We start from the raw sequence: 25,859 nt of genomic DNA, 5'->3' as shown, positions 1-25,859 counted from the left end.
CCGAGCACTGTAGACGGCGTGCCGTACCGCAGGGTGGGAGCCACCCTCGGTCGAGCCGCAAGACCCTCCGTCCAGCTCTGCGCCTCCTAACGGACCACCCGCCCTGCTCCAGGCCTCCCCGCGCCCGGGCAGCGCGGCCCACGAGGCGCCTACCCGCGAGCCCGAGCCCCCACGCGCTCCTCCGGCCGCCTACCTTGGGGGCTGCGGGGAGCGGGGCTTTGGCTTCTCCTTCTCCTTCTCGCGCTCCTTGTCGCGGTCGCGGTCGCGGTGCTGCCGGTCCTTCTCATCGCGCTTGGCGCGCTCGCGCTCCCACTCCTCCTTCCGCCGCTGCCGCTCCTTGTCGCGCTCCCGCTCCCGCTCGCGCTCGCGCTCCCGCTGCCGCCGCTCCCGCTCCCGCTCCCGGTCCCGCTCCCGCTCGCGCTCGCGCTGTCTGTTCTCCCGCTCTCGCTCGCGCTCGCGCTCCTGCGGAAGCAAGCAGAGCGGAGTGAGCGCACAGGGCGGCCGAGTGCTCCCGCAGCGCCGCCAAACGCGATCAGCGCCAGGTTAGAGGCGACACGACCTAGAGGGGCTCCCCCACCCCACTGCACGGGCGCCCCGGCCGCAGCCCCCGCGGTGGGAACAGAGGCCAGGCTTTCTGCAGCCTCGGGCAGCGCCCGGAGCACCTTGCTCAGCCGTGTCTGCAACAGGTGGGCACCCCAACATGGTGGCTTCTTGTTTTCCTAAGCACAATCCTCCAACACCTGTTTGAACGGTTACTCTGTTCCTACTCATTCCTTTGCTCTAATACTCAAAGTTAAAACGGAATCCAGCCCAGACTGCAGCACACAGACAGGCTTTGGGCCTCAGGTGGCCCGTGGGAAATGATGTGCACTCCGGACCCCATGCTGGCCGCCCCTTGGACACAGCAGGGAACGTGGTGCAAAGAGACTCCCGCAGGCCCCTGGTACCTCCAAGTTTGCCCTGCCTGGCACGAGGCACCGCACTCCTGCAGCCCGACCCCAGCAAGGAGCCTGCTCTACAGCGGAGAGGGGCTCAGATGGTCAACCAAGTCCTCTCCTCTCCACAAGCTCACCATCTGAGGGGTTCCCAGGCAGTTCCCTTTGGTCCTGAAAACTCATGACTCTGTCACTTAAGTCACAGCACAAAAACTGCGGAACTGATTCTGACTGATCTCTTCCCAGTGGCAGCTGTATCATCTCACCCTAAGAGCACCAGATCAGGGACCCGAAGCCTGAAGCACAGAGGATCTGTACAGACACTAAACCCTCAGAGGAGCGCCAATGCAGATCAGCCCTCCCTTAGTCCAACATGGTACGGCTGGTGGAGGCCAGAGGACCGCACTCAGCCCGCTCACTGCCACATGGGAAGGGCACCATCATCATGAACACTGTCGCCAAAGCGCCAGAAGAGGGCGCAGCACACTCCCCTACAAATGCGTATCAATAACCCAACCAGCAAATCTAATTTTACAAAAACCAGACTAGAATGGAGATAAACTCAAGGAAGTCTCTGTTCAAATCACCAAATTTAATCCATGGATCTGAATTAGTTCTCTATACTCAACTGGGGCTTGAAATTGGTACAGTTTGCCAACACTATATAGCCCATATAAAGTCCTATAAACAACAAAAGGGGTGATTTTAACGAATTGATGAATGCAATTGAGATGTGCACACTCCAGTCACACTCACCCGGTAATTGTGGTACGGTTCCGTCTCTGTATACTGCACCCTGAAGTTCTCATACTGCCCACCACGCCAGAACCGCTCTATTTCATAGTCATAATAAGGATCTGCATAAGGCTCAAGTCTGAAAAAAGAGCAAGTAAAAAATAAATCTCATCTCTTAGGAATATTAATGCAAAACGTTACATAAAATGTTAGCAAACAGAATCTGACACCACATTAAGAAAATAATATACCACGGCTAAGTGGGATTTATTCCAGGAAAGCAAAGTTGAGTCAATATTAGGAATTCGTGAATACACTACATATCATAATGGACCTAAAGAGAAAAGTCATAGGATTACGTTTGCAGATGATGAAATGTCTGTGACAAAAATTCAATACCCATTCCTGATGAAAATACTCAAGAAAACAGGGAATGATACTTTAACGTGATAAAATATACATATACACTTCAGAACTAAAGCCAGCATCTTACTCAACGGGAACAGAGGAGGCATCTCTGTAGGATCAGTATGAGGAGGCTGCTGCCTCCTTGATGACCCACCAAGTGTGCCAGAGGCTCCGCCAACGCTGTCAGATGAGGGAGCCCATGAGAGGCAGATGAAGGGGAAAAGGGGTGAAAAGATCCCAATTTGCAAATTAAATGATGCTGTCCCCAGAAAACTGACTTGGTGATAGAGCCAATTCCAAGAGCCAGAAGAGCCCAGTAATTAACCTACAGAAACCAAGGCCTTCGTATACACAAATGACAACCAGTTAGGAGACGGGTACATGGTAAGTGCTCCTCACTTACAACCGCAAGAAAGAAGAAAAAATACTTAAGAACAAAACACATTTAACCAGAAACGTGCAGGACCTACTTGAGGAAAACTCTGTAAAATACTCTAGGAAGACACAAAAGCCTGTGTGAATGAATGACACGACGTTCCTGGTCTGTGGATAGGGTGACTGGACATCACTAAGATGTGTCAGCTCTCCCTACGTTAATTTACAAATTTAGGGCAATCCCAGTAAAAACACCAGTAAGCTAGAAAAGCTGATCCCCAAGTTCACATGGAAACAGACAGGTAAGACCAGCCAAGACGACTCTGGAAAAGATAGGACACACCCTCTGAGACATTACAACATTACAGGAAGCCTGGCATGTGCAGGAACAAGTGGACCAGAGGAATAAAGCACAAGTCTGGAAACAGACCAATACATTCCATAAAGGTCGCCTCTGGCTGGGCAAAGGTGGACTTCTGATCAACAGGGACAGGACAGATGACCAACCACTGGGAAGAAGCTAACAGCAGACCCCACCTTGCCCACCAGGGCCAGATGCTGTGCACGCTGACCCAGAGGACCTGGCCCAGGGGTGCTGTGAACCCCAGGGGGGCGGTGGAGAGGAAAACATGCATCTGGCGACAGGTGGACCCCAGGAGGTTCTTTCAGGGTTTTCTTGGCTCCAGACCAACTCTCTCCTTTGGGTAAAATGATGGGGAAACTGAGGTGCCCATACGTGCAGAGGCCCCGCTCTGGGAGGCCCCTGCTCTGCAGGCCGTGATGCTGCCCTCACTGCCACATATCTCCAGCTGTCCGCATGGCCTTCGGCTGGCTGCTTTCTAGGAAATCTCTCCTCCAGCATTTCCAGCACCTCTGGCAGGGACTAACCCACGGCTGGCTCTGCTAATGACAGCTCTTTTCCATTCCAAACAGGCAGACATCTTTCTCATGCTCAAATCTTCACACTACTCAGATAATCTTTAATTACAACAAACAGTGCCTATTGCAGAGGCCTGCGGCAGCCCAGCATCTTGTTACACAGAAAGGAAGAGATGACAGCGCGGGCCCCGAAGCATAGACTTCTCCTGTGATCTTAAAAATATAGGACTAACACCACACACAGCCAATTAAGACCCCAGAAAATGCTTTCCCAGGTGGGCATGAGGGTGTGCTTCCTCACAAGGGAGGGCTGTACGGGCAAATGCCTTTAGGAAGCTGCTAAGCCAAATGAAAGTGGCCTCTCTCCTGTGGATTTCTCGGAGTCTGAGGATACAGCCGAGAGGGACAGGGCACATGGTGTTCCCTCAGCCCATCTCCCTCAGAACCAAGCCTGGGCTGCCCACCAGCCCGGCAGGGCCTCTGTCTTCGGGAACAAACAAAAATGCTGCCACGAAACACAACCAGGCAACAGCCCACTCCTCGGGCACGTCTCGGAGGACATACCTGGCAGGTGCGCAGTCCCAGGCCCTGGACACGTGCCTGGTAGTGTGGTCCTGGTTTACTATGAAGCTCTGTTCCAATGACCTTACCCCTCGCAGGTGACACCCTGTGCATTCCTGGGGGTCCCTATGTCTTCTGGATTGCACTCCCCCTGCGTGGGACTCAGTGGAACATTCTGGTACACTGTCTCCGCAGCCCCAGGCACAGACATTTCATAATGTCTCCTGCGCATGAGGTCTCACAGGTCAGATGGCATCTGAATGAAGTGCTTGAGGTGCTGGAAAAGGAACTTTTACAGCTATGAATTGGGGGGTGTCTGTCTAGAAAAGCAGTATTTTTCCATCATTTTAAGTGGTCCTGCTAGACAAATTGTTTAATTCCAAAACAATTTAATAGAAAGAAGCAACCCATTTTCCTGGTCTTTACACCACCTCAGAACACTTCCTCAAGAGTTCTAGAACGGGCACCTTTTCCCACTGGTCCTACAACACAGCACCTGGCTCCTAACTACCAGAACCTGACCATGCTGAGAGGCTGTGTCACTTTTTCTTTCCCTGAAACTCAGCGTCAGGTCAGTGGGCCTACACCCCAGAACTGCAACCGTGGCCCTCAGGCCTCAGTGGCACTGCAGTCTCCTGGAGGACTTGTTAACAACAGCCGGCTGGGCTCCACCCTTCCTAGGACTGCTGACAGTGCGTTTCTAACAAGCCCCCAGGGGGTGCTGCTGCTGGCTCAGGAACCACACCTGCGAAGCACAGCCTTCAGTCCCTTCTACCACCCTCCCTCCCCTGTGCAACAGGCTGTAACCTTATCACAGGCCTACTGCGCCGCTGGGTAAGGAGTGCGTGGGCACAGTAGGTCCCAGGAAGCAGGAACCAGGAGCCTTGGTCTTGCTGAGTCTTCCACTGATGGCCCTCGAGCCCGGTGGTAAACTACCGACGGGTTTCTCTGCCACCCTCCTCACACTCTGCCAAGTGCACCCTGCTGTGCCAGCTGTTCCAGCGAGGGCTGGCCGACAGCGGGTGCCAGAGGGAGCAGGCCGGCTGGGGCGGAGAAGGGCTCGCTCTGTCCTGGTCTCCTTTCTGTTCCCGTCAGCAGGACTTCTGTCCCAGCAGCAGCAGTTCCCTCCACTTCCCCAGCCCGGCCTCATCACCCACCTTGGAGATGCTACCACAGCTGGCCAGTGTCCCCTCCTCAGCAGACTGAGTTCCAGCTCCTTCTCCCAGATTCTCAGTTTTAACAGTTCCAAACTCTTCTCTCCCTCCCTCCCGCTGGGGTGGCAGCTCCTTCCTGCAGTTGCTACCCCTCTTTCTGCTTCTGTTATCCCCTAGACAGCAGGTCTTTATGTTCAGTGCTCTCCGTGACAAGAGGGAGGTGTGTCCTCTGCTTGGTGGACCCTGACTGACACAGCCCTTGCCCTGAGTGCCAGCAGAAACAGCTGAGGCACTTTCCCACCTGATACATGCCAAGACCCTCTTCCCAGAGGTCTGGACTTACCAGGTCTGGGTGGGGCCTGGCATATGCATGTCACAAAAGCCCCAGGTTCATTCTGATGCACAGCATATGTTTCAAAAACAAACAAAACACAAACACAAGTCACATCCTGGCTCTGAGGCCTGTCCCTGGGGGCTTTAGAGCCTGAGGGCCCAGCAGGGAAGGTGCGGAGCCAGCAGCCAGTCAGCCTGGCCCTACACCCAGGACAGGCCTTAGAACACAGCTCCTGTGCAGCCACCGTGCACAGCACAGATCTGCCCCTCGGGCTGCTCCACCAGGCACTTTCAAGGTCCTGCTCCAGCCGGGGACGGGAAGTAGTGTGTCGAGGATGGCCCCGAGGTTCTAAAGCCTCCTTGCTCACAGGCACAGTAACCACACAGAGCAGGTGCTGTGCTCTTCTGAGTGCCTCCGTGCGCACTGGCTCCTGTGACTCCACACGCCCCGGAGGCAGGAAGGACAGTAGCACCACCCTCACTTTACTCAAGAAAAAGGCGAGGCCTCAAAACTTGTAGGGATATGGCCACAGGGACACGGCAGACGCAGCCTGACTCACACGCTCCTGTCTGTGATCTAACACTGTCTCCACACACACAATTAGAACACAGAGCAGTTTGAACGACATCTTTAAATCTCCACCTGTTGACCGCTGAGCTGCTACCTGCCACAAGAGGCGTGGACCACTCAAGCGTCCTCCCCTCCCATCCCTGCAAGCAGAGAGCCTGGGGAGCCAACGTGGGCCAAGAGGGCCTTGAGACAGCCTTGTCACGGGTCCAGGTCAACACGACTGGATCCTGAAGCAAGCACTGCATGTGTGCCTACTTTCTGTACCTTTTCCTGTTGTTTTAGCCAGGAATCAGCGATTATGGCTTTCTAGCAGCAAACACAAAAGCACAAGTGCTGCCACGCACCAGGGTGATGCTGGAGCCAGCTCGGATGACTGAGTTAGGGCCGTCCCGGACCCGAGCCCACTCTGCACTGGCTGCTCAGAAGCCTGGTCCCTTCTGTCGCCTCAGAAGTGAGCAAGACAAAGCCAGGCTCCCCTGAAATAGGAGCGCTGGGAGACGAGAGCTGTACTTAGTACATCACACAATTTCTGAGGATTTGACTCAGGTTTTTCAACCATATGTACTTCTTCTGTAATCATCTTTTAAAAGACTCATAATCAAATGTCTGGTAGAAAAATAATTAAGGCAGCATTTACAATGAAAAGGGTCCCACCTGCTATGCTCCTGGGCATTAGTGACAAACTGCACGTTTCCCCGGGTCCTGGGGGACTGCAGGAGGACTGGAGAGCTAGGGGCTTCAGGGTCTTCCAGAACAGCTGGGAAAACTCTCAGAGCTGGTAAGAACCCAAATGGGAGCAAGCCCTCCCCAGTCACCTGGGCCCGTACAGAGCTGAAACATTCCCTTCATAGAAGCAAAAAAATGAGGAATGCCAACTGCAAAACGTCTGCAATTCACTCAGGGCAGGGCAGTGGTCTCAGTGCAGGGAGGGGCGGGCACCAGCCACAGGCCTCGGGGAACCTCCGTGCCACTGCTCTCCCGAGCCCGGCCCCCCAGTTGGGGAAATGCCATTCTCTCTCAGAAGGGAAAGAAGAGGCAGAACCAGTCCTTACGCTGTGTCTCTGACATCTCTCGTGATCCGATAGTTCCAATCTCGGAAAGCTTCATTTTCTTTGTCAAACTCCCGTTCATCTTCACCAATGGTCACTGTAAACCTTTTCTCCTCAAAATCGGGCTCTTGTTCTTTTCGAATGGTTGCTTTTTTTAAAACCTACAGGGTAAGAAAAAAGAAGCCAAAACTAGTTACTGCAGGAAAAACAAAGGGAATGGCCCTCGGAGCCGTGGCTGGCGCAGCCCGATGGGGAGTGCTCAACGGGTGAGGTGCGCCAAGCTGTGGGCCTGGGGTGGGTGCAGGATCCCACGCGCCTTCCACGGGGACTGGAACACCCCGTCTCTGCACACCTAGCTGCACCCAGCACTCAGGACAGGCCCACCAAGCAGCGCCCTGGAGCTCACCCTTGTGTGGGGAAGGGTGACAGAGCTTGTCACTTCCTAGAAATAGTCCCAGCCCTGAACCAGGGAGTCCCAGAGATTCCGTCAGTGACGAGGACCGACTGTGGAGATGAAAGTAAGTCTGCTCTTGGCAGAAAAGGCGCACGGAAGCGTTCCAGTCTTGGAGGAAGGGGTGGCTGAGTGTGCGCTGAGGGCGTGAGGAGAGCGGTTTTGCTTTAGTCTGCCACCTCAGTGAAGGGAAACCCACGTGGGTGCTCAGAAAGCAGGCCTGGTGCCCACACATCACAAGCCTGGACACCCAGGGCCAGAGCTCTGCCTGGCGGGAGGCGTGGGGAGAGGGGAGGCCTGGTGCTGCTCAGGCCACATGAAGACAGGGGCCTGTGTTCCAGGCGGGGCCTCTCTGGCCTCCTGGGCTCTGTCATGACCTAGCACATTTTGGAGAGACAGTCAGACATCCTTTTCCATTCTTTCACTCTTCAGAGAAATCACAGAAATACACCCCTCAATTCGGAGGCTTTACTGAATTCTTGATCATTGTCTCTGGACCAAAGAAATGCTAGTTCTGTGCAAGGACCACCACTAGTATTTTTCTTCTCAGGTGTCTGCTGAACTCTGTTACCTCCTTCGCATGCCGGAGTCCTCGTTCCCAGGCACTCTCTGTGGGGGGTTCTGGAGGAGGTGGAGGCAAAATTTCATCAACTATTGGCCCACCCTATTAAAAAACGAGAAGGGAAAAGTTGAGAAAGCAAACAAAACGTTAGAATCTATAAAGAAACAGAGGAGCAAAACATCAACTAACACATCAGTCGGCCACACACTGCCTGCTTTCTCCTCCAAGCCTGGCTCCGCCCCAGCACAGCAGCTCTGAGTCTAAGATTACCACTACACAGAGACCATGGAAGCATCTGGAAGACGGCTCTGTGACTCTGAGATATCACAGAAATAACTTTTACACATGGCATACTAATGTGCCTTAAGCTGGAGATTCACAAACAGAATTTAGATGTCTGATTTGCTAGCAATTAAAGAGAAGAGGCGTTCACGCACCCAGGGGTTGGCCGGCATCAGTGGGTGAGGTCCGAGAGGTGGGGCGCCATTAGGCGGGAAAGGCTCGGCTTTGGTGATGAGGGAGTAGTTGCCCTTGTCGTTGACTCCAGGATGTATAAACCTGCAGTTCATCCCCCACGTACAGTTCCCTGTGGAAACACAAGGAGGTCAGAATGGGTCCCTGAATCAGGTTCCTGGTACCAGGAGCAGCAGCTGTACTGAGGGCCTGTGATGTGCCAGATGGCACTAAGGGCACTCACAGGCCACGGGTGTGACCCTCCCCACCCCACGGGGCGCACGAGCCAGAGCATGGATGGCTGCAGTGGCAGGGCCAGGGCTCAGAGCAGGCTGCTGGGCCGTCATCTCCCCCCATGAGGCCAGGCAGCTGTGCAAGAGTGCGTGGACTCACTCCTCACACCTGAACCGAGCACAGCATCCCCCGTCCCTCACCTGTCAGCAGGTGTGCGTGGATGTGCGCACGTGCGCGCACACACATGAGTTCCCCAGCAGGCGGCCCTGGACAGTCTTGGGCCAGACTATAGGCAGGGGGACTTCATGCAAGTGGCACTTGCTAAAGGGTGCCTGGAGGTGGCCAGGGACATGTTAGAGGAAACAAGGCCCTGTTCCAAAGTCACTGTGTGAACAGTTCGTTTCCCCTGAAAACAGAAAAGTCCAAGAGCTTTTCTCTTGGACCCCGCTCTGTGGGCTCACTGCTTAGGAGACTCTGTGCCCCAGGGGCTCAGGGCACTCCCGGAACAAGATCGTCATTCTGACCCAAAAAACCACTCACACTGAAAGAAAGATCAGCAAGATGCCTAAAAACAACCAGAAGTCTGCAAGTCTGTCTCAGGATTATCTTTACCAGCTCTGTACATGTGCGTTTCTCTTATCAAAAGCCTCACAAACCATTTCAGGATATTTCTGGTACTTTAAAAGTGTGTTAAACAGAAAACAATAAAGGTCACCTTTTAGCATTACTCAGCAACAGAACACCAACACTATTCAAGGAAATCATTTGACTTTTCAGCACAGAAGGCAAGAAGTCTAAGTTTTTAACTCAATTAGGGAATGAATCACTTTTTAAAAATTTAATTTTTTGAATAGGTAATATGCACACAGGCTCAAAAATAATTACGGCGGGCTGGCCTGGTGGCTGAGTACTTAAGGTCGCTCGCTCCGTTGGCAGCAGGACAGAGGAGCCAGTGGATGAGAAGAAACAAGGGAGAAAATGAGAGGGAGGGCAGGCGCATGTGCCCCCCAGAGATGCGGGCGGTGGGTGACAGAGCCCAACTCCCTGGGCGCCCTGCTCCTGGGCGCCAAGATCCTTGCTGAGCATATGCTGGACCCCGGTCACCAAAGAGAAGCAGCAGCTCCAGGAAGAAGTACAGGCTGTCCCCACGTACGGCACGGACCAATGTCCAGCAAATGTGGGCACAACAGAACAGCAGAAATGGTGTGATCCCATAGCCTTTTAAAGATTTTATCTACTTTTCTCCCCAAAGCCCCCTGGTACATAGTTGTGTATTTTTAGTTGTGGGTCCTTCTAGTTGTGGCATGTGGGACGCTGCCTCAGCATGGCCTGAGGAGCAGTGTCATGTCGGCGCCCAGGATCTGAACTGTCAAAACCCTGGGCCGCCAAAGCGGAGCGCGTGAACTTAACCTCTCGGCCCCAGGGCCGGCCCCTCCTACAGCCTTTTAAAGATGAATTTTATCTGTGTAGAAAAAAGTCTGGAAGGATATATCCCAAACTGTTGGGACTGTGGAAGGAGAAAGACTTTTATCTTTTACTGTCTTGACTCTGTCAGCACACATTACTTTCATAATCTAAAAAAGGAATTTGTTTGGAAAAAAAATTCTTCAGGAAATGAAAGCAAAAATAGATCTTCTGGTTTTAAAATTATGTGGTCTTCGGCTTCTAAATGAAATTTCACAACATAAACTTCTTGTGGACTGTGACTCTGACAGGAAAAATGATGGAAGGATTTTGTATATGGACGTGGCAATGAGCCGGAGGGGACAAGCGAAATGCAAAGAGCTGTGGGGGGCAGGACGGCGGGATGAGTTCCGTCACCTTGTGTGCAGGCTTCAAAGGCCTGGAGATCTTCTCTTTCTTAACGGATGGTGGGTACGTCAGGAATTGTTTTATTTTTTTATTAGTCCTTATGCCTGTCTCATTATATTAGTTTATGTATGTGAAACATTTCATAATAAGACTAGTAAAAGGAATCCACGTAAACAAAGCATCCAGAGACTCTAAAAGGAAGGCTGTGAAGTCTCCGTCTCCAGAGCTGCCATCTGAGGTTATCAACGTATTAGGGGTCATCAATCAGTCTGGGTGTCCATCCCCATTTTTCCTGGTTATATCAGACACTCCATGTTGAACTTTGCTTTTTGTCACTAAACAATATATCTACAAAAAAGGAACGTGCAAACTCAATAGCAACAAACCCAAGCTATCAGTGACACAGACACGACACACGCAGAAAACCTGCAAGGGTCGCTCAGCAGAAATCCAGGAAACTCAACACGGACGACAGGAAGCGAGAGCCACGTCTCCCATGCCAGCAACCTGCTGGTCACAACCCACACGCTGGACCAACCCAAGGAATCCATCTCTCCCAAGGTGTGAAAGGTCAGGAGAAGAAGATACCCGCTCCTGTGGCACACGTGGGAGTGTGTGTGTGGTAGGTCCGGAAACCAGATTTTTAAGTTTCTGATGGTCAGACTGGTGAGCAGTCCAGTGCAGTGCGGGTATCATTTACAGACTGCATGGTCACTGCATCCGCGATGCATCCTACTGGAACAGTTGAAATAATTTTATAATATCTATTTTCCAAACCAAGTACTTACTTCATGATAGAATTTTAAACAAAGACTTTCGGATATAATGGTCTTACTTAAATATTCCTTGGTCCCATTTCCTGCTACTCTGAATAATTCAGAATAGGTAATAAATACAGGGACAGTCAAAATGAACTTTAATGTGCTTTATGGTTTTTAAACAACACTTCATGAGAAGCTGGCCCCGCGGCTGAGTGGTTAAGTTCGGCATGCTCTGCTTTGGCAGCCTGGGTTTGCAGGTTTGGATCCCGGGTGTGGGCCTACTCCACCATCAGCCATGCTGTGGAGGCGTCCCACATACAAAGTAGAGGAGGACTGGCACAGATGTTAGCTCAGGGCTAACCTTCCTCAAGCAAAAAAAAAAAAAAAAAAAACCAGAAAAAAAAAGGATTGGCAACGGATGTTAGCTCATGGCAAATCTTCCTCACAAAAAAGAAAAAAAGAAAGAAAAAAACTTCATGAAAAGGAGGCAGAATATATAAAAATCTAATAATTAAATATTAAGGACAAACCTAACATCTACAAATACGTATTCTAACAGGCATAAAATCCAACAATTGCATACAAACTCTGGGCTCTTCTCTGTAAATAACGTAGACTAGAAACCAGTGGCTCTCTCACTTTTTGGTCTTAGGACCCCAAAGAGCCTTTGTTTATACAGGTTATATCTACCGATATTTACTGTAGAAATTAAAACTGAGAAAACTTAAAAGATATAATACATATGTAACAGGTTAACATAAACGTTTTATGAAAAATAGCTATATTTAAAAAAATCCTTGCTGAGATGAGCAGCACCATCTTCCTTTTTGCAAATCTAAGGCTGACACTAGAACAGCAGAGAGCTGGATTCTCACGTCTGCTTCTGCATCCAGTCAGCTGCGATGGGTTGCTCTGGATGAAGCAGGTGAGGAGAATCCAGCCTCAGAGATGTAGGTGGATGAGGAAGTTTATTTTAACAGCTTTTTCAGATGCTCTGGATACTCTGATGCTAAACTTGACAAGTGAAGGCTTCTTCAGAGCTGCCACGTGGGCTCCATAACCCTGTCCTGTTACTTTTCCAACTGATCCACTGGAGTCCACTGGTCTGTCTTGACCTGGTAATGGAGCTCCTACCAAGGCATGACCTTGTAACACCAGGGAGTGGTCACTTGCAAGTCATTAAACACTGCAAAGCTGTCAGGCTCACGGTGGGGTCACAGGCTCTCCAAATTTCTCATTTTCACCTGTGAGCCTGAATTTTATCAGTAGCCACAGACACTGTCAGCTGTTCTCCTTGAAGCAGCAGGCTCACCTGGCTCGTCTTTGAGGAGACTTGGTTCTGTGTCACTGTGGCATGGCTCAGTTGTCCCTGTGATGGAACCTGGCACTCCCTGGGGAGAGCGGCTGGCTCAGCTCACAGCACAAACCGCACACGGGCGGCCTCCCTGGAGACAGGCTTCATACTTCTGTGCACAGCGAGGGGCTCCACGTGTGCTTCCCATATCATAATATTGATTATTGAAGAGACAGGTACTGAGGGGTCTTATTGGGGTGATGGAAACGTTCTAAAACTGGATTGTGGTGATAGCTGCACAACTTGGTAAATTTTAAATCATTGAATTGTACACTTGAAATAAGCAAATTTTATGGCATGTAAATTATACCTCAATGAAGTTGTTTTTTAGAAAAGATCCAGGGGGCCAGCCCCGTGGCTGAGTGGCTAAGTTCGTGCACTCCAGCAGCCCAGGGTCTTGCCAGTTTGGATCCTGAGCGCAGACATGGCACTACTCATCAAGCCATGCTGAGGTGGCGTCCCACATAGCACAACCAGAGGCACTCACAACTAGAATATGCAACTAGGTACTGGGGTGCTTTGGGGAGAAGAAGGAGGGGAAAAAAAAAAAAAGACTGGCAACGGATGTTAGGTCAGGTACCAATCTTTAAAAAAACAGATCCGTACTCAAGTATGAAATTTAATTATAATTCATACTGCTCTATCACAGACATAATTGAGTGAAACTGGCATTCTTTAACTGTGAGTGCACAGTGGTTGACCACTGACTACTAGTACAGTCTTAGTATTATTATGAAAATAGTTTTGACCTCAGGGCTCCCCTGAAACAATCTCAAGGACCCCTAGCGGGCCACAGACCACTCTTTGAGACCTGCTGTTTTAAACACAAAAGAGAACACTGAGAGAACAAAAAGTACACAAAAGTGTGTTCAATATCACTAATCATCAAGGAAATACAAATCAAACTACAATGAGATACGACCTCACACCCATTAGGACTATCAAAAGATCAGAAAATAATAAGTGTTAGCGTGGATGTGGAGAACTTGGGACCCTTTGTGTACTGTTGGTGGAAATGTAAAATGGTGCAGCTGCTGTGGAAAACAGGCTGGCAGTTCTTCAAAAAATTAAAAACAGAACCACCATATGATCCAGCAATCTCACTTCTAGGTACAGACCCAGAAAGATGTGAAGCAGGGTCTTGAAGAAATACTTGCACACCTATGTTCAGAGCATCATTATTCATAATAGCTAAAAGGTGGAAGCAATTTAAGTGAACACTGTTGGACGGATGGATGGATAAACATGTGGTCCATCCACACAATGGAACATCACTCAGCCTTAAAGAGGAAGGAAATCCTGACATGTTACAACATGAACGGACCTTGAGAACATTATGCTGAGTGAAATAGGCCACTCACAAAAGGACAAATACTGTTTGATTCCACTTATAAGAGGTACTCAGCGGCATCAAATTCAGAGACAGAAAGTAGAATGGCAGGAGCCAGGGGCTCAGGAGCGAGATGGAGAGTTAGTGTTTAATGGGGGCAGAGTTTCAGTTTTACAAGATGCAAAGAGCTCTGGAGGGGCCGGCCCTGTGGCTGAGCGCTCCGCTACGGTGGCCCAGGGTTTCGCAGGTTCGGATCCTGGGCGTGGACATGGCACCGCTCATCAGGCCACATTGAGGTGGCGTCCCACGTACCACAACTAGAAGGACCCACAACTAAAATATACAACTATATACTGGGGGGACTTGGGAAGAAAAAGTAGAAAGAAAAGAAAAAAAAAAAAGGAAGATTGGCAACAGTTGTTAGCTCAGGTGCCAATCTTTGGGGAAAAAAAAAAAGCTCTGGAGGTGGATGGTGGTGATGGCCACAAGATGAACGTACTCAACGCTACTGAACTGTACACTTAACAATGGTAAATCTTATATCATGTGCATTGTATCCCAATTAAAAGAGAGAGCGTGGGAATAGGAAGGAGCAGAGACAAGGCGGCCTGGCCCACAGTTGGGCTGGGCACTGATGACAGCTGGGCACACCAGAAACCCATGGTAGGACACAGTGTAAAGAACATGCTATTTATGCCTTCGTGGACAGAACTTCGTGTCTTGATGATTCAACTCAAACACATGAGAAATAAAACTATACCTATCAAAGCATCGGTGCTTTAAAATGTTTCAATTTGTATTTCTAAGTATATTTTGCTGTCAACGGTCACAACTGTCAATGTGTGCGCTAAGGGAATTAAATGATTAATCTGCAAATTACAACTTGTAATAGAAATATAACTAACCAACTTTTTAAAAAGAATTTTCAAATTAAGATATAATTCGCATCCCATAAAACGATCCCATTTAAAGTCTACAGTCCAGTGGGTTTCAGTATAGCCACAAAGTTGTGCAATCATCTCCACTATCTAATTCCAGAACATTTCATCACCCCAGAAGGAAACTCTGCACTCCTCAGCCACCCCCCACCCCCTGCCTAGACAATGACTGATCTGCTTGCTTTCTCTATGGATCTGCCTAATTTGGAAGCTCATATATGTGTGACTGCACAATATGGGGCCTTTTAGGGCAGGCTTCTTTCACTCGGCATGATGTCCTCAGGGCTCACCCATCTGGCAGTGTTAGGACCTCACTCCTTTTACGGCTGAATAGCAGTCCACCGTATGGATGTGCTGCATTGTGTTGATCCACTCATGAGTTGACGGACATTGGTTGTCTGCACTTTTTGGCCACTGGGGATAATGCTTCCATGAATATTCATGTACAAGTTTTTGTGACCCGCTTCCATTTCTCTTGGATAGACACCCAGAAGTGGAACTTGTAGGTCATGTGGTGGCGCTATCCTTCCCCTTCTGAGGAGCCACCAGCCTGTTTTCCAGAGCAGCTGTGCCATTTCAGATTCCCCTCAGACCTGTATAAGGGTTCCATTTCTCCATGTTCTTGCCAAATGCAACAAACTTCCTTTTATTTTTAAAGTCAATTCTCTTGCTATTGGAGGGAATTTAAATGAATTCATCCTGGGCCAGCCCCAGTGGCCTAGTGGTTAAGTTTGGTGCATTCTGCTTCAGCAGCCTGGGTTCAGTTCCCAGGCACACACCTACACCACTCATCAGTGGCCATGCTGTGGTGTAGCTCACATACAAAAAGAGGAAGACTGGCAATAGATGTTAGCTCAGGGCGAATCTTCCTCAGGGGGAAAAAAAGGATTTCATCTAAATTTAACACCAAGCTTATAAATTGCTGGTAAGTAAAAATATTTACATCCAAAAACTTTCTCATAACTAAGACAAAGCACGAAATATGTTCTAGAACACCTACAGAATGAACCATTTCCTTTCACACTATATCATATTACTCTGCAGAATAAATAAAAAGTAGAGGAAAAGGTAAATATATATTCAAAAAATACATTCCTGGAACAAGTTACTGATCATGCTCAGCTTAACTAAGCTGCAAAAAAGGCTGCTTGCCACTAGCTTCAGCTGTTCCTCCTGCAGAGCCTTACCCACGGGTCTCAACTCCTGGAAATACAAACTGAGCACTCAGTTTGACCCTGGAGGCATCTCCCCTCCTACTGCGATGTGCCCCTACCCGGTGACATCCGTGGAGATGGCCTCCTATCCTTGTCTGTCCAGGCATCTCCTGGTGCTGATCTGCAGTGCCAGAATAACTTCACTTCACTTGTTTGTGTGCTTCTGGTGCTAAATTCTGGAAACTACTTCAGTGGCGTGACCCCCGGGCTCCTGCACCAGAGCCTCCGTGGCAGGAACAGTGGACACTGTGCCTCCCACAATGGGAGCCTCTGGCTAGTCCTGACTGGCCGGCCAGGCTCCTGAACCACACAGTTTGTGAACAGTGCTAACTGGAAACGACTACAAACACGTGTATGTATTCACATCTGTGTCCATTGCTTTAATCTAGAAACTTCAGAGATGGACTGACATTATTTATTCCCTCATTATTATGAAAAACAGGTCTGCTGCTTAAGTTCAAATTTTCTGAAATATCGATACTTCAAATACCCCAGCTTTTAAGCAATTGTAACAATTTGCTTTCTAAAACGTATCACATGCTTATCTGCCTTCTTAGGGTGGCTACACTGCTCACAATGTCACGTCTGCTCTACAGCACATGACTGCTGGCTGCCCTCCTGAGGGCACAGCGCACACGGTCGCACAGTAGAGAACATCACATGCACATCTCACTCAGATGAGTCAAACTGCGTGCCAACAGCACAGGCCACGACCACAGGCCCCAAGGAGCAAGCCGACCTGGGTCCCCAGTGTGCTGGTCCCTCAGGTCTATGCGCCTTCATCCTCGGGTCATCTCGACACTAGGGATAGGATCGTTCAAGGGCCACCCGAAGTGCAGAGCCTGCCCTCTCCCTAAGACGGGACTCCACCATGCCCCACTGGTCCCGCCCGCCCGGTGCCGCCAGCACGCAGCCCCGAGCCTCATGAGGGGCCTCTGGGCATTAAGGTTCACAGCCGCTCTCCGCCCCTCAGAGCCCCCCCTTCCTTCTGGCTTCACAGCAGTGTTCTGGATCCAGGAGAGAGAAGTCTGGTCTCCGGAGCGGGGGGGCTTTGAGGTTCTAAAGAGAGTGAATATCGTATATTTTGTACCTTTAACCTGGCCTCTGAATGGTATGGAATTTGATATTGGTGGAAGAAGAGTGGATAATGGTGTCACAACATCTGGAAGAGAAGTACAGGAAGCTCTCGTGAACTTGAGACTGCACACGCAGGCGGGTCAGCGAGCAAAGTCATCCAGGGTCAGAGCACAATTAAGGGAAAGAGAAAAACACCTTCCTACCCGTCTACGGAAAACGCTGAACTACCAGAAATGTGCCACCTGCTGCTGCACATCCAAGAAACTTCCAGATGGGAAGTCTCATTTCCATTTCCAAATCTCCCAAGACTTTCAACAAGACTTTGTCACACTGCCACCTGCTACAGCTACTTGACTCACACTGTTCACTCTTCAGGAGAGAGGCCTTGCTGCTCAGAGGCCACCCCTTTCTACTCAGAAATCCATTCCAAATGAAGGATGTGCTGTGCTACATCCTGCAGAAAAATAGTAACTCTCCTTACAGAGGTGGGAGGATGTCATAACTGGAGCCTGGGGCATTTGGTCTTATAAAAAGGCCCACTTAGAAAGATGACTGATATTATCCACCTTACAGTCACGGGGCTCTTATAAATGGGTGCGGTAGAACCACAAGTGTGACAGTGACCAAGCTGGCTCCCCTCTGAGTTAGTCATAAAGTGATGAAAGGACTAGTACAAGGGTCTACTGTTTAACATCAATGCCACCATCACCGCCACCACAGACTACCACCGTCTGGCCCTAAGAACAGCCTTGCGTAGGCTGCAGGGCACTTTACACGGCTGAACCACCACCACAGGCCCAGGGAAAGCCAAAAGGCCACACCAAGGACCAAGGCCCCACTTGGACAATTACCTTTCATGAAGAATCGGCAGGTGGGACGAGGCCTCACCTTCCTGTCACTGGGGTCCTTTACTTCGCCCTCTTCCAGATCATCATCCTGAAACAGAGGACAACGTGACTTGAAGAGGGAATCATCTTAACAAGAGAAGGGGTGGGAAGGGCCTCTACCGACTGACATGGTTTTCACCAAACCAGAAAGGATATTTTCACACGACCTGTGTCTCGGCCACTCACCAATTCATGGACATCTTCTAAACCTTAGATCCCTCATCCACACATGGGGATGTCTCAGAGCTTACCTAGGAGACTGAGGCACTACACAAAAGAACACTGAGTGAAAATACTCTGTGAGGGACATGATGCATGGTACAAAGCAGGGCTTCTGTATTTCTCTTCATGAGCAATTCTGGGCAGGACATGGTTCCACTTCAGGTTTTTAATATTTTGTATATTTAAACAAAATTTATAAAACAAAATATTTTATGTCCTTAAAATTAAACACTAACTTCCTCTGATTTAATAGTCTGGGGGCTGGGAGAAGGGAAGTGAGGTGACTCAGGTCACTGAGGCCACCTGGTCAGTTCTGTGGACCCACCTGTCGTCTCAGATCTAGGCCCTCCTCTTCTCATTCTTAGTCCAGAGTTGCTAACCTTGCCTGTCCAGCTTTAGAATAACACAAGAGCTTTAAAAATACCAAAGCCTGGGTGGGTCTCACCCTCAGAGATTCTGAAGAGCAGTCTCGACCTGGACCATTGCTCTGTGCCCTTCCCAGTCCCAGGGCCCAGTACCACTGACCTGCATAAGGACTCCTACCCGCACCCCTCAATCACCACCGACCTGCACAGACTCCCACCTGCGCCCTTCAGTCACCTCCAACCTACACAGACTCCCACCTGTGCCCATCAGTTGAGAACCCCCTGGGATCGCCCCAGCCCAAGTAGGTAGCTGGTCACCCTGCTGACATCTATCAGTCTGTCCAGAATGGAACGCCTCAGTGCTGCCATGTCCCAGCCTGTTCCTGAGTGCCCTAGGGCAATCAACCTAAGGTGTCATGCAGGGCAGAGATCAGGGAGACCCCTCTCTCCTCTCCTCCTGCTGCGCCACCCTTGTCCAAACTCCTGCCCAGTCCTACCTGGTCTGGGGAACCACTTCCTAACTGACACCCCTCACTCTCTCCACAGTGCACAGTGACCTTTTCAAATCCCACCCTGACCATGTTCTTCCCTTAGCATTGAACTCTTCTCATTTTCAGATCGCAGCTCGAGCCCCCTCCCCAGGGGTCCCCGTCTCCCTTCACAGGGGCTCCCCAGGACCCTCTGCCTCTGCGGCACTAGTCATGCAGTCACGGTTTGCCTGACTGAACTGGAGGCTCCACCAGGCAGGCCTGTGTCTGTCTGCTCACTCTGTGTCACTGGTCCAAGCACAGCGGCAGGCTCAGAGTAAATGTCAGTATTTGTTGGAGGAAGGAATGCCGAAGTCAAACCGTGGATTTATGATGACTTATTTTTAAAGCTTAAATATTTGTATAATTTCTGCCTTGAAAGTGTTTAGTTATTCAAAAGCATTTTATAATGAAAAGAACAGATGCCTCAGAACTACATCCCTTAAGAGAGCCAAAAGAATGATTTTTTTTTCTGAGAGTCAATCATTTATACAAGTCTTTTTAAGTCCCAGAATTTATTCACCTTACAACTGAAAGTTTGTACCCTTTCAACAATATCTCCCCATTTTCTCCAACTGAAGAACGACTTCCTGAAGTTTTAGAGCAACCGTGCTTATTTTATGCTAAGGGACAGAACATCTCTTTCCTCCGGTCTTTTGGCCTGTACCTGCTTTGTACCACCATCCTGACAGTAATGATCACTACACGAAAACCTTAGCCTGGCATTTCACATAAGCTCAATCTCAGCTGGGAGCAGATTCTCTCTGTGCTCATTAGAAAAATAAAACCCTTTTGAAAAGTTAGAACCCATCCAAATCTACCTGCTTTACTTGGAAATCAACGCACAGCAGCTGAAATGATGAGTACAGAAAAACGGTTTTTCAGAAATCAGGATTCACAGTAAGTGCACTAGAGCAGATTTAGAGAGGTGTGGGTTTCTGCAAAGATGTGACATGCTCTCACGTTTGCAAGAGCACACAGCAGAACCAGCCACCCATCTCAAGACTGGTGCACAGTCCCACGAACATGCAAGGGAGTACTAGGCAGCGACTAAAACGGTCAGTAAACAGACTTAGACACACACAGCAAACAATTCATGATTTAACGTCAACTCAAAGATCGCAGAACAGCATCTGCCAGGACCACCACCATCTAGTGCCCACACCTGCTGGGACTGAGACACAGGGCTGTACACATCAGTGTGGTGGATTTATGGTCTCTCCTTTAATTAAAAACAAACAAACAAAAATAATCAATAATTCATTCAGCAATATAACATTCTGAATTTTCAACTAACCATTCATTTAACATAATGGCTCTTCAAGGGATGGATGATTAAAATGGGCTCTTAAATCTCATGAAGAGTTTCACGCAAATACAACTCAAGAGGGATCTCTGAAGCCAAGCTCACGGTGCTCGGCTGTCTGCAGGCTGTCACAGCACGCATGGCCCGTCCATGGTTCTTTCAGGCCTCCTGACGTGGCAGCGGACCAGAGACAGCTGAGAGCCTGGGACAGGAGACGCCCTAGTGGTCCGGCCAGAGCACACTGGTGGCTCTATAAAAATGACAACGCCTGTGAGGCTCTCGGCAAACAGCACCCCGGACTGGCTAAGACGGCACCAACACCGAAATGTGGGAATGTGCAAGGCGCTCCACAGTTTACACAGCTGAGGACAGTCACGGCTCACGGGCGCACCTGTCAGTGATTCCTCACAGGCAGATTCAATTTTAATGCCTTCATAAAATATGTATACTGGGGGAAGGCCTGGGTTCGAATCTTGGTGGTGTGGCCACCGATACCCCTCCACCGTGAGCTGCGGTCTCCTCAGGAACAGCAATGCCGTGGGGCTAAGCAGATGCTGTGTGTGGCAGGCACAGGCCCAGGGCCTCCCCTAAAGCCCGAGCACGCGAGTGACCCCTCTTCTAACGGAAACGTCTCAGAGGCAGCGCCCGAATGTGTTCACCTCCGAGCGCCGCTGGCCTAGGCAATTTTTACCTTCTTCTTTGTGTAGGTTTTTACTTTCCTTAAAAACCCAACAAGGTCTGTATATTACTTATGTAATGAGAAGTCACATGCAACACGGTGGCTCCGGAGCACCTGTGGCTAAGGAGACACCGAGCATGCAGAGCTGCCGTGTAGGGCAGCAGCTGCAGCCAAGGGCACGGGCCCCAGGGCAGAGACCCAGACGCCACCCTGGTGCTGCCACCTGGGCCAAGTGCAGTCTCCTTCCACCCCGATTCCGCATCTGCGAAACGGAGGCAACAACACAGGTCCACCAGCCCTGACCCCAAACCATGTTTCGGGAGTTGAGAACTGTTTTGGTTTCAGAAAGGCGATATAGTGGGGTCTGAAACAGGACCCTGTGGTGGACACAGCAATTGCTCTGAGGAGATGTGTGACCAGCCCCATGATGGGGTAAATACGGGACAGTACACAGCCTCGTGTCAGCTCGGGCCAGGTCTGCCACCAGACGAAGGAGGAAACCTTTCCATTCTCAGAGCTCCTGGGCTCCCCCAGCCGAGGGTAAGGACAGTGGCCTGTGCTCACTCACGCGGCTGTGCTGACCAACCGAGCTGAGGGACACAGAAGGCCTTAGTCCTTCAAGTGGTTGACAGTGCATGGGCTCTTTTCTCAAATGAGGCTCAGGCAGCTGCTTCCTAGGCTTTGGGGGCGGGGTACGGGGGAGCGCTGCTATTCAGCATCTAAATGACACGGAGGAGCATGAACACAATGAACGTGCCTCCTGAGAGGAACGGGCCCTTGCCCTAGCAGAGAGTGAACAACTCAGCCCCCAGGGTAAGCTACGGAAGACCTTGTGTAGAAGATATTATGTATCCAGATATAAAAGGAACAGGTGCAGTGGACAGGAGAAAATATAAAATACCACCAGCAGAGAAAATGCTTCAAAGTCCTGTTGTATGTGGGTGGGCAGAGAGCTACCACTTCTCACCAGAGTCACGTGGACTGTCCACTTAGGACGTGGCTGCTGTCCCGCTGTCTCTGACGGGCCACCCTACCAGCATGAGAGTCACCGATGAAAGGAGGAACAGAATAAAACAGACACCCCACCCTCTTCCAAAGGGATGGTATACTCTAGGTGGCCGAAATTCTGTGAACCAGATGACAAGTAAGATACAAAAACAGAACCCAGTAATCAAAAAGGAGGGGGTACAGAGACCAAGACGGGAGGACCAGAGCTTGTACAGGTGAATCAGAGACCCATGCAGACCAATCCACCTGCTAGACAAACCCAGAAGGAAGGAACAGTTGTGGTGAAAGACAAGCCAGAAGTGCAAGAGAAAGACAGGAAGACCTTCACACGGCAGCTGATCGTGGTGGCTCTGCTCACTCCTCTGGGCGATGCACAGGTAGGAACAGAACCACAGGCACGTCTGGTTTTCCTAAATGTGGCTTCCTGAGCAGGTAAATTGAAAAAAATTGAAAAAGCTGATTAAGTGAGGCTCACCTGAGGCTCCACTGTCAGGACCCCGCTTTCAATATTTGGCCCACAGTCCTGTGTGCAAAATCCCGTCCCCACTGGAGCAGAGAAGGGGCACTTCCAAAAGGGCATCTGTATCAGAAGGGTATTTTGGTAGCACACTAAAAATATAGAGGTAATTCAAGGCCTTAGTCACAAACTGTGTTGTTTAGACAACAGAATTTCAAGGATTTATTGTACAAACTGATGTCACTATCAAGGAGACTAGCAAGAGAGCAGAAAAGTTGGGGAGGGTGGGGGTGATTCCTCCTAAATCAGTTCCCCTGTCCCAGGGACCCAAAATCTAAAAGGGAATGAAGCAGGACAGCATGCCCTGACAGCAGAGAAAAGCTCCCCAAGTTAAAAGGAGGGTGAACTACACAGCTTCTAAGATGCCTCCACCTAGCTGTTTCCAGCAAGTCAGGGCAGGAAACAGGCAGAAGATGCCCAGGAGGGCCCTCAGAACCAAGCGAGCCTCTTGGATTCACTGGGCCGCAGACCCCTGCCAGGCACAGAAACTCTCAGGGGTCTGCAAATACACATTTTTGAGGTGTAAGCCAGACTGCAAGTTTCTTCCTCATAAAAACATCCAGGGAGCTCGCCTGATACCAGAGCTGCGTTCGAAAGCAACCAGGAAGAAGCCCATGCTTTCCATCAGGACCAGAGTTACTTGGCAGAGATTTCACCCAATGGGGCCGAGGCCAAAAGCTGGCCAGGAGCAAGCTGTTCATGGACCCAAGTGCACAGCTCTGGTTCCATCTCCATCTGAGAAATGTATGGGGTCAGAGAACTAGATATGGTGTGGGAATGCTAACAGGGTATCTTGGGAAAGAAAGATACAGGAATACGTGCTTGCTGGGGACACAGAGCAAACCCTGTAGCAGAGATCTGACCGGGAGTGAAGGGTTGGAACTGGGACAGAGAGCAGGAAAATGAATTGGTAGTAGTTATCTGTATACAAGCTGATAGGCATCTACACTGGTTTCTTCCAACAGTGTTAGGTTAGGGCTGGGGCTGGTCACCCACACCCAGTGCCTGCACTGCCTGCCCTCTCTATGCGAACAGCTTCCCAGGGTAGACCTGCCTGCTGCCACGCCACATCTCCAAGGCACTCCACGGTAATACGCCCCAAAGCAGTGGGGGCTCAGCTGTCTGCTCAGAAGGCAGTCACTGGCCGCCTGCAATGTGCCAGGTCCTGGGCTCAGAGGGGAGCAAGCCAGGCAGGTCCGGCCTTAGAGAACATGTGTTCCTGGAGACAGGGATGGTGGGGGAGCAGCAGAGACAAACACACTAACAACCTGGTTAACTGAGACTGTGGAAGCATGGAGGTGCAGAGCAGGTATGGCGGAGAGTCAGGGGTGGGGGCAGAGCCTACGTAAAGGAGGTGACATTTAAGACATCAGGTAAGGACGGGGAGGAGCCCACAATGCAGTTGGGCATGGGCAAGAGCAAAATTCAACGAGAGAAGCTTCTGGATGGCAGGTGTGCTCACGTGAGGGCCCAAGTTACCATTCAGTGTCCCTGCCCCATGCCAAAGTCTGCCAGTCCCCAGAGTGGGGATGGGCTCTGCTCTGCCCTGTCACCCCCCAGTCCGTTACAGGGAGCCTGGCACACTGCGGGGAGGCATGTCTGTCGAGTGGGAAGGAAACCGCCACCCGTGGCTAAAGGAAGCTGTGCTTGGGTCCCCGCAGAAGCGCGCTGTTTCCCACTGGGCTGTGGGGCCCCTTGCAAGAGACTGCCATGCAGGGCAAAACAAGCCAAGCCAGCCAACCAACCGTGGATCTGAGTGGGCAAGAAAGGCAAACTGGATTTTTATTTCACATGCTGTTTCTAGGGGAAACCAGCCAATCTCCAAACAATGGGCGCTTTCCAGGGCTGGCTCAGTTCGACCCAATGTCCCACACCGCTACATCTAAGCACAGTGGGAGAGCTCACTGGTGTGACGATGCCAAAGCCCCCCAGGAGCTGTAGGGAGACACTTGACCCCATATGATCATGGAAAGTCAGGAGAGTAGACAAATGTCCCCTGAAGACTTATTCAACGGTTGAAGAACAAAGAGTTTGCAACTGGTCCTCTCTTAACAGGAAACGGGCCATGCAGAACCCCTGGGCTGCAGCGGCCCGGAAATGAGGAGCTCCGCCCACCCCGCATTCCCTGGTGGCAGGACACAGACGTGGCTTTTCTCTGTAACACTGAAAAACCAAACTCAGGGGCAACCTCAACGAACGATTTCATCTTCTGCCAAAAATTTCATCCAAATTGATTAACTTGAGCCTCACAGGATCTCTCTTCCCTTTGCCGACCCTGTGGTAGAGGTGAATTTTCCAAAAGTGGACAGGAAGCAGAGCCGGAAAAACCTAAGGACACCTGTGTGATAACGTCCCGACAACATCCTTTTAAGTGAGGTAAGACTAAGCAAAGTTAGTAACTCAGGAGACCACCTCCTACGCCTAGTTGTGAGAATATACAAGATCTGAAATTCTAAGCTGTGAGCACACAAACACACACACACACACGCCCGCAAAGTTCTGTTCTTAGGAACGAAGTTAGATAAGCGATGTCTACAAGCCTGTAAATTTGCCAGCACAACCATGGCCACCGCCACATTTTAAAATGACCTGAGCACACACACGCCAACACACCACCAGAGCAGTGGGAGGTTCTGCTAAACCTGAGGGTAAGGATGTCACCAGCAACCTTTCCCTCCTCAACCTAGCACGTTTCTGGGACATTCCACATGCCTTTCACCAGGCTGACTCTCAGACGAGCAGTCTCCTTGTCGGGGCTACTTCCGTCTGCCCTGCCCCTCGCAACTCCTTTGAGTAAAAGCATTACTCGGGAGGACTTCAGACTCTTTCTCCCCAAAACTAGGCTTCTTAACGATCACGATTCAAGTGCTTTCAATAGCATTATCTGTCCTAAAAATCCTACCCATATCTCAGATGATATATTTCCAGTGTCCCCTTCTCCTCAACCTGAAGGCCAGATCATTTACACAAATTATAAGGAAGTGTGACGGCTGGATCAAAAGCAGAGGCGTTCTGACGCACACGCCCATTTTATCCAGTCCCGAGGGTCTCCTCAGGGACACTTCCAAAGAAGCCTGGCCCAGCTGGGACCCTCACCAGAGGGCAGGCCATGGGGCACAGTTATAACGCCTAAAAAAGAGAGAACCGGAGCCAAGCCGGTTG

At 50.3% G+C, this 25,859-nt stretch overlaps 1 protein-coding gene across 2 annotated transcripts in view; it reads right to left on the bottom strand.

Annotated features, from left to right (window-relative positions):
• Nucleotides 1-25,859, bottom strand: part of ZC3H18 (zinc finger CCCH-type containing 18) — a 60,623-nt gene that overhangs the window by 26,677 nt on the left and 8,087 nt on the right. Inside the window, exons 3-9 of one of the 2 annotated variants that reach the window (XM_070613958.1) lie at nucleotides 18,038-18,122; nucleotides 17,200-17,271; nucleotides 8,451-8,599; nucleotides 8,023-8,115; nucleotides 7,004-7,161; nucleotides 1,692-1,809; nucleotides 194-462 (exon numbers count right to left, since the gene is read on the bottom strand). In XM_070613958.1, the coding sequence (XP_070470059.1) occupies nucleotides 194-462; nucleotides 1,692-1,809; nucleotides 7,004-7,161; nucleotides 8,023-8,115; nucleotides 8,451-8,599; nucleotides 17,200-17,271; nucleotides 18,038-18,122 (944 nt within the window). The remainder of the gene's footprint in view (nucleotides 1-193; nucleotides 463-1,691; nucleotides 1,810-7,003; nucleotides 7,162-8,022; nucleotides 8,116-8,450; nucleotides 8,600-17,199; nucleotides 17,272-18,037; nucleotides 18,123-25,859) is intronic. The other variant, XM_070613959.1, reaches the window with a different exon arrangement.

The sequence above is a fragment of the Equus przewalskii genome, chromosome 3, assembly GCF_037783145.1.
Source record: "Equus przewalskii isolate Varuska chromosome 3, EquPr2, whole genome shotgun sequence".
NCBI classification, from domain to species: Eukaryota; Metazoa; Chordata; class Mammalia; order Perissodactyla; family Equidae; genus Equus; species Equus przewalskii.
This window is presented reverse-complemented; position numbering and strand designations above follow the sequence as displayed.